Source organism: Telmatherina bonti (assembly GCF_933228915.1).
Source record: "Telmatherina bonti genome assembly, chromosome: 13".
NCBI lineage: Eukaryota > Metazoa > Chordata > Actinopteri > Atheriniformes > Telmatherinidae > Telmatherina > Telmatherina bonti.
Genome location: NC_136611.1, coordinates 34051877 through 34066891, shown reverse-complemented (window position 1 = coordinate 34066891; position 15015 = coordinate 34051877). Strand labels below are relative to the sequence as shown.

The window sequence follows — 15015 nt, the reverse complement described above, 5'->3', positions numbered from 1 at the left end:
AGCTTTGTCCATCTCTGGCTTTTGACGCATTCCAAGCTTGAAAAACTTCTTAAATTTTCGGCGTGTTCCACGCGGAACGCCAACGCCCAAAGCGCCCAAAAACGCGATGCGAGAAAGCTCAACACCCCCTTGCCGTGCCTCCACATGGACTTTACATGGAAATTTGACACTCAAAGTGTTTGGTCTGAACACACCGTTAGTGACCTGTAGTTTGTTTGCAAGGAAATAAAACATTTCAGGTTGTGGTGTGATTATAGACTGTATATTAAAGATGGGTGGAGCCTCAATGACCTCACCCATAGGTTTCTGAAAAGCTGTATTGAACTTTGCACCAAAATCCATGACAACAAGACTGACACCAAACAAAACTCCCCAAAACTATCCCAGACACAGCTAACACATCACCAAGGTCCAGTTCCTCTAACTGCCCACTAGAACTAACTTAGCTGGTTTGTAGTTTGCTCCATTAGTGTAACCAGGATATTCTTCCAGTGAAACTTGCAGCTGCAGAAAGATTCCTAACTATTCCTAACCTCTGAGTCCTTCTCCACTGGCAGAGTTTTCATGCACTGCTTCTAGATCATGGCTCAGTTTGTTTTTTTTTTATTAGATCAATAATATGATGGTAATATGTGTTGTTGTTTTTATGAAAGATCATATCACCTCATTCTGATACCTGTCAAGATTTAAGTGTGACTTGACATGATCACATTTGGAAACTATTTAACACGTTTTTGGAAAATGGGGGTTTCATAGACAAAGAATATACAGAATAGGGTTTTCAAACAGGATGGTTTGAATTTTTAAAGAAGGAAAAGGGGAAAAAGAGAAGAAAAAATCTCATGTTGTTTTTAAACTTCCATTTAATTGTATTTAGTCTTTGTGGTTTAAATATTATTTACTTCTTTATTTTATTTCTTTACTTATTATTCTTATTATTTTATCTTTTTTTCATTTTTTACCTTTTATTGACTGGTTTTATCTATCGCAAAGTTTTGTTTTTTTTTATTTGTTTTTGTTTATTGAAATTTAATAGACTGTTTTGTGATGTGTCTATAGACAGTATTTTAAGTGTATTTACAGCTACATGGTTAATGTTTTTTTGTTGTTGTTTTTTTTAAAAAAAAAAAAAAGGGGACAGTGGGAGTGTATGTCAGAGGATTTTGGGATTTAGGGTGATATAAAAAATACCTGTCAAGCTCCAAAATTTTTTCTGATACCTTCTTTTATTTACTTCTTTTTTTCTTTAGTTAAACTTTACATGACTGAGTAAAGAACACGGGTACAAACTAGTGCTTTTACAGCTTTTATGTCACTAATGTTGCACATTTATCAACAGTTTCAACACCTGGATGTCAGCGAACTGAAATTTTTGAAGAAAATGAAAACATTTTTCCAAATAATATTTATATAAGAGGCTTTGTGTTACTCAGACAGTAGAGACGCATTTTGGGCTCAGCTGTGATTTGAAAGCAGTTTTCCTTTCTATTGGTAGAGAGAAAAGCACAGTACAACTAAGGTCAAATTGTGAATCATTTACTGGATTTAAGGTAGTGCCATTGTTAATAAACTTTATTTTCCTTTTCACATGTGCCTCTCACCTCTTCACAGGGCCTCTACATCTTCTTGGTGTATGCTGTTTACAACAGTGAGGTAAGATGGCATTCAGTCCATTGTTTGCGCTGCTGTTGCCTCTGCAGCAGAATATTAGAATGGATCTTTCTCATTTGTTGGGGCTCTTAGTCAAACTCTGGGCATAAAGACTGCTTCTCATTTAGGTGAGGAATGCCATAAAGAGGATCAAAGAAAAAAGAAAGGCCTTGTCGTTCACGGTGAGTGGGCAAAGAGCACAGAGTAGTGACAGAAATTACATCACCCCCCCCAACCAAACAGTTATTGTATCAGCACTACAACTATCAGCACTGTGATGTATTTTCAGAACTGCTCCCAGCCAACCAGTTTCCTCCCATCTCAGAGAGCTCCAATCACCTCGTGGAGCCGCAGTCCACCAACCCCCTCCAGCCCAGAGACCAGTGAGACTTCTGGACCCACTAGTTCCACTTCTACCTCACTGGTCATCAAGAATGGTAAGACATGCTCTGTATAGTAGTAGTAGTAGTAGTAGTAGTAGTAGTAGTAGTAGTAGTAGTAGTATGCGTGGGTTCCCTCTGTGTACTTTGGCTTCCTCCCACCATTCAAATACATGCTTGTCTAATTGTCTAATTGAATTGATCCTCTAAATTCTCCTGAGGAATGAATGTGAGTGTGAATAGTTGTTTGTCTCTCTGTGTTGGCCGTGTGATCGATTGGCAGCCTTTACAGGATGTACCTGCCTCATTGTGTGTTGATAACTGGGATAGACGCCAGCTTCCCCTCGACTCTGAATTATATTAAGCGGTCCAGAAAATGGATGGATGAATGGATGGATGGATGGATGATTCAGCACACAGGGAGGTTCTTCTATCGTTGCCTAATAAATAATGTCATTGTGTGATGTCTGTGATGTCTTAGAGCTGAACCCAACTGCACAAAGATGCTGCAAATTAGCAATAACAATGTGTTAAGCGGTAAAAATGGGGGATAGGCGGTCTTGTGAAAGAAATGTAATAAATAATCTTGTGGATTATTGATTGTGAATTTACCACAGTTTCTTAATAAACACTACATTTTATGGCTGGATAATAAACCTCTTGAATAGGATAAAAGTAAGGATTAAACAACAAGGAGCTGTGCATTAAACGGTTATAATGCACAATGTGTCATCTAGAACAACATGATGTGAAATGCATTATAACCGTCTAATGCGCTGATCGAGCTGTTTAATCCACATACCATGATCCTACATAGTAAACAATTTATAACAAATGTTTTTTTTCTTTTTTACAACACTTTCTAAATATGCTAAAGAATAGGAGCTATTTTATGTTGGCTTTGGTGTACTTTTTATGCGAAGCTGTTAAGCGACAGCATTTCTCTCATTCACCTGATTTAAAGCAGCTGATTAACGCATTTGTTACGGTCCAAAATGAGAGTCTGAGAAGCCTCTGTATCTCACAGTACAAGAACAGATATCTCATTCTCCACATTTCCTATTATTGATACAGAACCAGCAATAATACAAAAGGGGCAAAACATGGATCCGTTTTATCGGACCCGCTTGATTCCACTTTTTTGTGTGGTACGGTAACTGGACCAATGCTACTTCTTTTGTGGTGGACAGTTCTTTCTTTATCGAAAGATAAACAGTACACAATCTGCAATAAGGTGGTCTGGTTTGTGAGAATAAAAACACTCTCACACCTCAGGCTTTGTCACACCCATTTTTAAAATCAAATGTGTGCGAGCTGTCTCTGCATTCTGTCTTTCTGAACACACAGACACACGTACAGGCAGACACAACTTGTGCGTCAGCACTTACTCGTCCTCTAGCAGTGCGGCAGAAGAATGTTTACCCTTAAAACTCCTACCCATTAACTGCTATGTTTTTTCCACCTGACCTCTTTGTCTATTAATGCATGCATAATCTCAACCCTTTCACACACAGTTCAAGCAATGAACATCTTTTTTTTTCAGGACAACCTGGGCAATCATAGTATGTATCCTAAAATGATGCCACATGGATGGATCAATACTTACAAGAGCAAAAATACAAAAGAAACAACAATGGAAATTGAATTTATTTAAAAAAGACAGATCAACAAATGTGGAAGTTTTCTCATTTATAAATATGTTTCTCTCAGGCCTTGGCTATCAGGAGAAAAAGATCTCAACATTCTAACATAAACACACATAAACACAATAAACAATTATTTACTTTTTTTTTCCCATTCGTTTTCCTCTTCTTGAGTCACTTGTGACACTCTTGGAAACAGTTTCTGTCTGGAACAGGACAGAGATCTACATCACACATCTCACACTCCCAGGGGATGAACTGTTTGACCTGCCTGTTTTTTTGTTACTTATAAAATCAAAATATAAAAAACTTTACTATTACTTTTGTTTTTTACACGCCACACTTAACGGCTGGATCAAAAACCTTCTCGAAAGGCTAGAATTGTCCCCAGCTCACGATAGATAACCAAAAGAGTGTGCTTGTGATAGCAATTTTCCCCATTAAGTTTTGTTATGTGGTTCCTGAGATATTTTGCAAAGTGTTGATGCTGTCGCTTTAGATCGTCGCCAAACCAGATGAGTACTGAGAGTTAAGGGCTTTCTTTTCATTCAAATAGAAAACAAGGCATCTCTTAAACTCCTCCACCAACATAAGTTCTCTTAGAGTCTCTTAGTCACTAACTTTTGATGCTGTGCACCATTTATCAAAAAGCACGCTTTTTTTCCATGCAAGGTCCATGAACGTTTCTCCAGCAGACGGTCTCTGCTGCCAAAATTCTGGCAGTAAGCTTCAGGTACCAACTCATATGGCTGCAGAATAGTGGTTTTAACTGTGTTGTTATCCAAACTATCATTTAATGGCAGAGCTGAAACAACCTCCTGGGCTTTTCCAGTAAGCTTACATGATAGCAATAGTTTCCAAACTTCATCTGGCCATTTCAATGCCTCTGCAATGTGTTCAGATGTGCCAAAATGCGAGTCCACCTCCCCGTTCCTAAAACTCAGCACCAAGGAGATGCATTTACTCACATCAAAGGCAGCTGGATCAGAAGAAACAGCCACTGAAGCATCAAGCGAAAGGGACGGTGCCTGTATCTGAGCATCCGGCTCCAGCTTTTGCAGCTTGACATCTCTGTCAGCGTCGATTTCCAGCATTTTTTTCATTTCAAACTCCATTTCATCCTGGCAAGCCTGAGCCTTTTCTTGGGTTTCCAGCTTCAATCTGGCCAGGTGGCGTTTTAGTCGAGCCCCATCAAGGGCATCTGAGTTGTTTGTAGAAATCAGTTTAAACCAGGGAAAAGTGACAAGAATTTTTATCTGTTTTTCAACCATTTGTTCCTCCTCAGCTGTTTTTTTGCTGCACGTCTGAGGGAGAGGATTCTCTCCGTCATCAGGATTGCCCGTAGCCAGAGCGCCCTAATCTCAGTTGCTTGGGTCGCCCTTTCCAGAGCACCGTCACATACAGCTGCAATGTCACAGCAATGCAACACCTTTAATACTCCAGACGCCTCTCCCTGTTCAGCCACCAGAGGCTTGAGCTGACTCTTTGTTGCCTGTTTCCAAACTGAGAGAGAAAAGTGACTCATGATGGACATAAGATCCGCCTTGCGGCAACAGACAAGGTCCGTACTGGAAGGAGCCACAAGTCAGTGTTCCAGGTCAAATGACGTGGCCATTACAACTGGTTTTAGCCACACAGGATGTCGCAACAACTCGGACAAAGTAAATCCTAGACGAGCCCCCATTTTGTTACGACCACCCTGTTAGTTGTACAAAAAGGATGCAGCAAAGTATGGTGGACAAAACGAAGTCAGCAAAAACCGTTTAATGCATTCACAGTAAAAAACAAAACAGTGATGCATGTGGCAACACACCAGGTGTTGGGGTTAGAGGAACTGCTGAAAGAAAAAAAAAAACAATTGTTGTAGAGACATAAATCAAAACGCTATGAGCGTTCAATGCAGCAGTTCCAATAAACTAAGTTATCCAACTAAATAATCTAGCTTGCCCAACACATTCTTTTCTAACATTCAAAAAACAATTGAACACAAAGACATTGCAAAAGAAAAAAGAACCAGATCTTAACCTAGCTCTCCACAACATCAAGAGAATCAGACCATACCTGACAGAACACACGACTCAGCTTTTGGTTCAGGCTCTCATCGATTACTGCAATTCCCTTCTGGCAGGTCTGCTTGCATTCTCAGTTAAACCTCTGCAGACGATCCAGAATGCCATTGCAGGGCCAGGCAGTGTCATATTCATTCATATTTTCTTTCTTTCTTTAAAGTTACAGTACACACACCCTAAACCCCCACCTGGTTTATTATATGCCAATTTCTTCTTTCTTCCCCTTCTCATGTGTTTATACGTCTTTATACTTCATCCTGTTTGCATTGTTGCTCCAACAGCATTCATTTTGTCATAAATTTGCTCCCATAATGTGTTTGTTTGTGTATCAGTCAGATTTCTTTGCAGTAGGTCATGTTTTCTCTCCAAACTTGTCATGCTGCAACCACGTCACGTGCAAAACCTTCATTGACAACATCACTCTGAGTAAATCACCCACTAATGTTGTAAGAGAGGGGCTAGTAGAATCCAAAGAGCGGACAATGGCAGAGTACTGAGAGAGGTTTATTGGGTCTCCACTGATCCCTGTGAATTCTCCCGCAGGACTTCAGAGACTGGCAGACTGGTGAACATCAGGAGGTAGGCAGGCAAGCAGGGGAGCAAGCGAACGAGCGGGCAGGCAGGCAAAACTGGCAGACTGGCAGGTAGCGTCTACGGACTGGCAGGCTTTCTCTGGCAGGAGGAAGACAGGACAGGTTACAAATCGAAGGTGTGCACAAAGCAACGTAAGCAGAGGTCGAGAGCTGTTTACCGCAAGGCAATCAACAATCTGGCGAAAGGATAGCAGGCAGAGCTCGTCTTAAATAAGTTGTTGTTGATTGCTGGAATGTGGATCAGGTGTGCTTCCAGTTCTCAGCTGACCACGCCCACCAGGGAACAGGAATCACCACAACTAACCCCTAACCCCCACACGCAGAATTCTAGACTGGACATTCAGATTCCTATTTGCAGATTGGGATCTTTGGCCAGAAGTGTGTCTAAAGTTGTGTGGAGTGATTGTGCAAATGCAACCGCGCCCCGCTCAAAGGATCAGGATGGACCAAGAGGGCTCCAAGTCAACCTAGACTGGGCAGCCAACCTAGACTGCCACCCACCGCGGGCCAGCCCCGACCAAGTACCCTAGAGACCACATTATCCCCCAGACCCTGCACCTCAGTCTTCCAAACCCCGGCCAATCCATTCCTCCCATCTTTTTAGCCACACTACCATCCCACTCTCCGGACTCCTAATTCCATACAGCCCCCAGGCTCAACCTCTGAGGGAGCATCCCATGTGGGCAAGATCCAGATAACCACAACAACCACGCACACCTCCACCTCATCCACCTTGTCCATCCATACCAACATACATTTGCTCCTCCCCTTCTCCCTTACCCGTGGAACCCACCACTGCCCCCCCCAAGTGTTAAAACCTCATGGAAAACAGAAACTGAGTCGAGTGAAGCTGAAGGTACGAGTGGAAAAGGAGCATTAGATCTTCCAGACTTCAGTCTATGATGTCAGTGTGACACCTCAGCACCACTTCACTGTTTTTCTATATCTACTGTGATATTGCACTTTGTTTATTTTATTTTGAGTTTGTGGCTTAAAGTCGGTCGTCATAGATTCACTGAGTTTTCTTAGCTACTTTAACTTTATTTAACATTTAAAGACAGATCAGGAAGTATTTTTATCTGCTGTAGTTGTTAGCTGCACTTTTTCTGTCCTGACTTTCACAAAAAAAACACCAACCGAGTCTTAAAAACGGCTGTCAGAGAAATACTTTGTTTTAGGTTTCATTAAAGTTTACTAGTACAGTGTTTGGGTACTCGGTTAAAACTATGGATTTCTGATGGTTTTTAACTACTTCTCAGTTGTTGAACTTTTTAATTTAATGTTTGTGGATGTAAGCAGCGTTAATAATTATGTACAGCCTTCAACCACCCCCCCACACACAAACACACACACACACCTCCCACACAGCCGGGTCTGTATAGACTGTATTTGTATGTCTCCATTATTTGCTTGCAAATGCATTTTCTTTGCTCAGTTTGTTTTATTTGTGTCCAACCTTAAGAATTTTAAACAAAGCCAAGCAGCATTCAATACATTTACAAACATCTTCCAAAGCAATAACTACACAAACCCTCCACTTGTTTCTATACGCATGAATAGAGTGCATGCACAATGGATGTCTCCTCTTCAGAAAGATATGTGAATATAATAAAAGTTAAAGTTTTCCAAGGTGTACCCCCAGTGCTGTGAATATTTGTGAACAGTTTGCTGTTGCTCCGTGTCACAAAAGAAATAAAAGAATGAAAAAAAACATTTTTTCATGAATGTGAAGCAGCATGCAGCCTGTTCATAAACAACACGTGTCCAGAATGTGCAGGTGAGGTATGTTCGTAGGAAAAACATGCCTATGGCCTCTGCTTCATATCTGCCTGCACTTTACAGACGTGTCTTCTGCATTTAATAGTGATGGACATCAAGCTGCAGAAGACACCCTGTTGATTGATTGCAAAAGCAGCAATCTGACCTGCTGACACGAAGCTATGATTAAAAGGCTCAGGGTTCAGAATGCGGAGGTCGGACGAAGCAAATCTGCCAGCAGGAAGAGTCAAATGAATCCGTCCTTAAGTCTCATTGTGTTCTTTTGTCTCACAGATTGTTTAATGCATTGTTCCTCAGTGTGTGCGCTTTGTGTCACACTCCGTTCGCTTGATTTTGTCTCATTGTTCTGGCCTTGCATAAACAAATGTATAAGCCCTGAAAAAACAGATGCAAACTTTAAACTCACATGGATTCTTCTTTTTTTCCTTGTTGTTTTTGTTTTAGAGAGTTTCAGAAAGGAGAGCTTTGTGAGCTTCTCTTTGAAACAAGCATCAGGAAACCAAGTGAGTAAGATCCACGCTTCAGAACAGCACTATCTTTTATATTTTATATCTGACTGCCTGAATATCTAAATGACTTCTGTATTTCTTCTTCCAACAGGTGGTTCAGCTGACAGGGTTCAAGCCATCAGGTAAAGAGCTGACATAACTGGATGTTGCTTTCACATCATTCAGGAGTTTGTCATTCACACAAAGAGCAACACAGGCCCTATATTATCTCACTCCACATAAATACCATGCATTCATGAAAAAACTCCCAAAAGTTAGAAGATGTAAACTGTAAGAGACTCGGAAATGAATGCTTACATGCACGGTGACCCGTTGTTTCAAACCAGGAAATGTTACGCCGTCACCGTCTGACAAAGAAAACTTAACATTTTGGTTTTACATGTAAAAGTTAAGCAGATGGGACGGCACGGTGGAATAGTGGTTAGCACTGTGGCCTCACAGCAAGAAGGTCGTTGGTTGGATCCTCAGCTGAGGCGAGGTTTGGACAGTGGCCTTTCCGTGTGGAGTTTGCATGTTCTCTATGTGTGGGTTCTCTCCGGGTTCTCCGGCTTCCTCCCACCTTCCAAAGTTAATTGGTTACTCTAAATTGATTTAAGCGTGAGTGGTTGTTCGTCTCTGTGTGTCCCTGCGATGGACTGGCGAGCTGTCCAGGGTGTACCCTGCCTTTCACCCAAAGGCTGCTGGGATAGGCTCCAGCTTCCCCGCAACCCTTCCTCGGATTAAGCGGTTAGGATTGTAAATCAATAAAGTTAAGCAGAAGATGCACGGTGTCTTTTTGGTCATTTGGATCCTGAAGCCTCATCATATGTCCGACTGATCGCTCCTTGCTGATGTAAAACACTGTTCCAGTTACACATTCCTGTGTACTTCTCAGAGTTTCATGTTCTTTCATTTCCCGGCTTCCAGCCAAGGCCCGTGTCCTCTCTGTGTCAGGAGTGCACAGATCACCCTGCTTCTGTTTTAAATGTTTTCAAATCCAACTGCACAATAATATTTACATCAGCCTTGAGAAAAGAATAAAAAATATGCATCAGCATTTGCAATAATTGAAATGAATTTGATATTTGTGTTGTGTGAATGAAATTATTTGTGCATAACATAGGTAGTCTGTCATTTCAATGCAGAGCCGCGGCTCAGAGGCAACATTATGCTCGTTATACTGATAAAAAGATATTAATAGAGATCAGCATGTACAATAGGCGTGTTTGCCTATTGAAAGCTTTTGAGTATTGGAGGAGAAAACATGTTCTAATGTGTTCAGTCCCTTGGGTCAGAGCTCAGGCAGTGATAAGGAAGATTCACATCTAATAGAAAAGGCTGAATGGAGGAGAAAGAGCAAAGGAGGTTGTAGTTTTTCCCTGATAGTCTCTATTTACCGTGGCAGTGTGCAGCATCCGGCCTGTGTGCAGACTGCCCCCCCTTTCCTTTGTTGGAGGGAACATACAGACAGACACAACAGATGGTCCCCATGCTTCCAGAAGGTTAAGTCACTGCTGATCATTCTAAATTGGCCGACAGTAAGGAGAAGGAAGTTTGAAATAGATTCATTAAACGGTGAGGCGTCTGTGAGGAGCGTCTGATGAGCGGCGTCCATTGTTGAGAGAAAATAGAAGTTCATTCCCGTAATCAGGGAAAGACAGTGGCGGCCATTCACACCATCAGCCATTAAGCACTCCAACACCTGCTCTCTCTCCCTCAGCCTTTCACTCCTCTCCCTTCTTCTGTTCGCAGAACACGAGCCAGGAGTCGCTGCTAATGCTTTTCACTTTATTTCACACAGGTTGTTGAACGGCAAATGGAGTGGATTCTGCACTCACGTTCCACACACTCATCCTCACTCTGAAAGAACTGGACACACACACACACACACACACACGCTGGATGGAGAGCATGGAAGAAAATGATCATGAAGGAAAGATGAAGCTCCTCCCTCCCCACGGTTACTGTGCTGTTCTCAGATCAGATCAGTGCTCATCCAGCCACTCACTTACATAATATCTCCTTCTGGAGTGGAAGATTCTGCTCAGATGGCTGCAGAATGATGGCTGTCGGTCTGTTCTCAGATGCTTCAGCTGAAAGCGCAACACTAGAACACGACTCCAGGACTCTCTGGGGCAACTGGCAACTTACTGCAGGCCGACGACAAAACCTGAACGCTATGGACTTCCTCTGATGTAGGAGACATCTTGTACTTAGACCTTATTTTAAGAATTTCTAACCATGTAAGCTTAGTTTTATGGAAAAATCATCAAATACAAATCTTAAAAGTAACAACACTGAAGAGAAGTTTTTACATCTTCACACACGTCTGTGGAAAATCAAAGTTTTGCATCAGGCACCATCTGTCTAATCCATAGACCGTAAAGTGAAGCCTATGCAGAAGTGCATAAAACTCCAGTTCCCCCTTCATCCACTAGGGGCTGCAAAACAGAGCAAACCCCCATAGACTCCCATGTTAAAAAGACCAACTTCACAGCAGAAATAAACATGTTTACAGCCTGATTCAAAAATCCATTTTAGGTTTAATAGGTCAGGTTTACCTTCATGACAACTGGACGAAATGAATTTTTTTCTAACTCGCCCGTTTAAAAGTAATTTAATCTAGAAATTTGGCACAAATTTGGGGGCGTGTCCTTTTGATTGACAGGTACCCGAGCTCCCACTTCAAGTAAGTAGAACACAGAACAATCGCAGTTTTTAGCCGGTTCACAACGTGACTTAACTTTAGCCCGCTTACCTCCATTAGCTGGTTAGCTCCTGTTATCTCCGGGTTAGCTCAGTTAGCTCTTATCTACAGGCAGCTCGGAGTTCGCTAGATGTCAATCATCCACCATGACGCTCACAGCCCCCCTCTCAGCTCCACCTCTTTGCCCATATTTGTATTTTCCGGGCGAGACGACACGAATGCCCCTGTCAAGATGGCAATGGTAGGAACCGCCCACTTCAATTCAGCTCTTCAGAAACCTATGGGTGACGTCACGCAGGCTACGTCCATCTCTATACATTCTATGGTCTATCCAACCAGCACAAATGGAAGCAGAAGGTCAGAAACATCTTCCCATTCTGTCCATACATTGTGTGATTTCAGACTGAACTCCTCAAGCTGCAGTTCCATCATGGATCACCAAGTTCATCGATGCTTTGCAAGAAAGAATCTAATGCTGTTAAATGAAACAAAGTCTGCACATTAATCTGTTTCATTGCACCACTGGGACGTGTTATTTCTCACACACTGCAGAAATGTCTATGTAACTACAGTAGCAGCAGCCATTTTGAGAATCCCCATCTTCCTTCCTGCGGTGCTTCCAGGTGGGGAAGCCTTGCAGGCTGCCGGTTCACGCCAGATAGCTCTACATGACTCAGCTAAAGTAGATTGTGATATTAAATGTCATGGTATCATTGATACTAGAAGTCTTGTTATACATCACGGTGACCTCCACACAGCCTGTGTGCTCTATGTCTAGACATTTATGGAATGTAGCTGGACATTTTGAGGGGGAAAGTGAATTCCCATCTGGACACATGTTCTTCCATGAAATGAACTAAGTCAGATATGATGAAAGGATGAAGACGTGTTACAAATCTCCCAGCGAGGCTGCTTGTTTTATTCAGAGTAGATGTGTGTTTCTGCAACGAGACGAGGCTCAGCCCTGTGACTGCTGTATCGAATGTGTACATACGCGCTCATTTGTGTGCAAGTGATCAACAATGTGCAAAAAGAGCCGACACAAGTGGAGCTTTACCTTGTTGTATTTTATTGGTTTGTTGCTATTACAATAAAATATATCTAAAGAAAAGAAAACATTTTGGTCATTTTCTCTTTTGGGAGAAAAACACTTCAGATAAAGACGGACAGACTGTCAACTCACGGGGCGAAAAGAGAAACTAAAAGCAAAAACAAAGAAACCAATATCAAGAGAATCAGTCCCACAACAATAACGATTAGACCTCAACATAAAGCAGATAACGTCTTCTGTGTTGACATGTTGAAATCTTCATATTGTAGTAGATATTCACTTCACAACATAAATATACTATACAGAGTGATAACACACAGCTGTCTCAACTGGAAAACCAAGGTGTGTGTGCGTTTGTTTGTTAGGCAGACGCTGCGTTAAGGCAGGTGGAGTGATTGTCTGACATCTTGAAATGGCGAACAAGGAATACTTGGACACAGCCAAGTAAAAGGTCTGAACACATATGGGAGACCAGTGTGGGACAAAACACGACATTAAGTGCCACAGTGGATTCAACGACTACACAGCGCAGTGTTTTCACCCAGACCAGTTTCTGATAAAGTAAAATGGGCCGATAAGGCCTGCCATATTCTCCTGACTGTCTAATATCAGTCAGTAATTATCATGCTTACCAGCACAGAGTTACAGTGACCTGGGATGGTTACACCCTGACATGAAGTATCCTGGATTTAATACTGACCTGTTCATTGGTTGTACTGAGGAATAAGTGCGTTAAATGCTGTCTCTCCTTGCCCCCCACCACACCTCTTACTCTCAGCACCCATCTCTTATTTGTCAAATATATTTTTAATGCTCATTTATTGCTACTCAGCCTGTTTTCCCTCATAGCTTGCCAGGTATTTGGCTAAAAGCTAAAGCTAAAGTAAAAGATAAAAATAAAAAATAAAGAGAAGTACACAAAAATCCCTGGATCCAGATTGTGACCTGTGGTGATTAAAAAAACATTAGAATAGAAAAAAATCAACCACTTTTGTAAAACTGGCTTAAAATTCTCTCTTAAACAAAGCCGTACTTCCTCTGGAAAGCTAGCAGCTAGCAGCTAGCATGGCGTACACTCAGACAAATGTCACGTCAACAAAAACCTTGGGCTAAACATTTTAACAGAGGTTCCTTAAATATTTCCTTCTTTCACTTTAAATGACTGGTTTTGTTGGGGGGCAAGTCACCAACAGAAGTCTTATCTAGTTTTATTTAAAAACAAACTGAAGCAAAATGGCAGGTCAATCTCATAAACAGGCTAATATAGCAGTACACCATTGCACCTTCATTTCTAAGGTTGGACTGGTTTCTGATCAGCATAATTAATAGGAAAGAAATAGGAATCCATACATGGCTGCCCTCATCCGTGTGTAAGCATAGAAAACTGAAGGACGAGCTTTACGCATGCCTCAGTTTGCTTTTCACTTCTTTAATTAAAAGAGAAAAATGCTCCCCATGTTATTCATGTCATTCTGTTAACGTTTCCCCTCTTCGATTTGCTCCTGTCTGACCCGGCTTTTCGTTCTTTTTTGTTTAATTTGGCAAATCATTGCTGTGTGAGTTTCTTTTCTGCTCTGGCTGATTTCTCCATCATCTCTGTCTCCACATCTAAATGTATTCATAAAGCAGGTTTAAACACAACAATAGCTGACCAAAGTGCTGCACATGGAGGATGTAAGGTAGACATTAAACACTGGCACAAATCACAGTAACTCGCACACAAAGAAAAACAAAACAACTCATGATGTGTTGAACGTCAAAGGAGAAGATGAGTTTTAAATAAGATTTTTTTTTTTTTAAAAAAGACGGCGAGGAAGTCTGGCTAACGTGTAGAGGAAACCCGTTCAATCATTTTGGCGATGCAACTGAAAAAGCCCGATCCCCCTCTGAGTTTCAACCTCGTCCTTGGAACAAAGAGGAAGTCTCCTTTCAGGTTTTATTTTCTTAGAAAACATTTGATGCTCACCTAAATAGGAATTGTTTCATTAAAAGTCTGCTTTGGTAAATCATTTCCAAGTTGGCAGACTGGACCCAAACTTCGCCGAGCTCCACAAATAATTAGCATAATTCTGTTTTCAGTCACGCTGAAGACGATAACCGTGCTTCATCTGGCCTGATGTGACCAGGGATGTCTTTATCATGTAATGGAAATAATTTGTCATCCGTTTTGCACTTAAAACTACGTTCATTAAGACTCATTATAATACTCATTTGGGATTCTGAAAGGAGGCAATAAAATCTCTTCTTACAAATGCAGAGCAGATCACCCAGCAAATAGTCACACCCCACCAAAGTAGTATTAATAAGTTTTCTGCTGCGATACTCCACAAATATATAGGTGTGACTGTCAGAAAAAAGGGCAGGGGACTGTACACAACATTCACCTGGACATGGTGTTTAAATAAGCACTGGGATCAGCTGGAGACATTAGTCGGGCAGCTTAGCTGTGGAATGTAGAAAATCCCTTTTACAGTGTCGGATTTCTGTTATGTTTAGTCAAAAAAGACGTAATGTAGCTCCACCCACAGATCCACTTTTAGATGTTTGAAAACAGGGTAGAAAATCCAGTTTATAAAGGTCACATTAAAGTAGCTGTGCAGGATATGAAAACAGAAACATTCAACATCTTTAAACTATCTTGCATGTTAATCCCAA

General features: G+C 41.4%; 1 protein-coding gene across 1 annotated transcript in view; it reads left to right on the top strand.

Moving 5' to 3' along the window:
* adgrd2 (adhesion G protein-coupled receptor D2) overlaps positions 1–8762 on the top strand; it is a gene marked incomplete at both ends in the record, with an annotated part of 66569 nt that extends 57807 nt beyond the window's left edge. Inside the window, 5 exons of the mRNA XM_079251734.1 lie at positions 1612–1653; positions 1779–1832; positions 1940–2087; positions 8559–8617; positions 8715–8762. Coding sequence (XP_079107860.1) covers positions 1612–1653; positions 1779–1832; positions 1940–2087; positions 8559–8617; positions 8715–8762 — 351 coding nt within the window. The remainder of the gene's footprint in view (positions 1–1611; positions 1654–1778; positions 1833–1939; positions 2088–8558; positions 8618–8714) is intronic.
* Positions 8763–15015: the final 6253 nt, after the last annotated feature.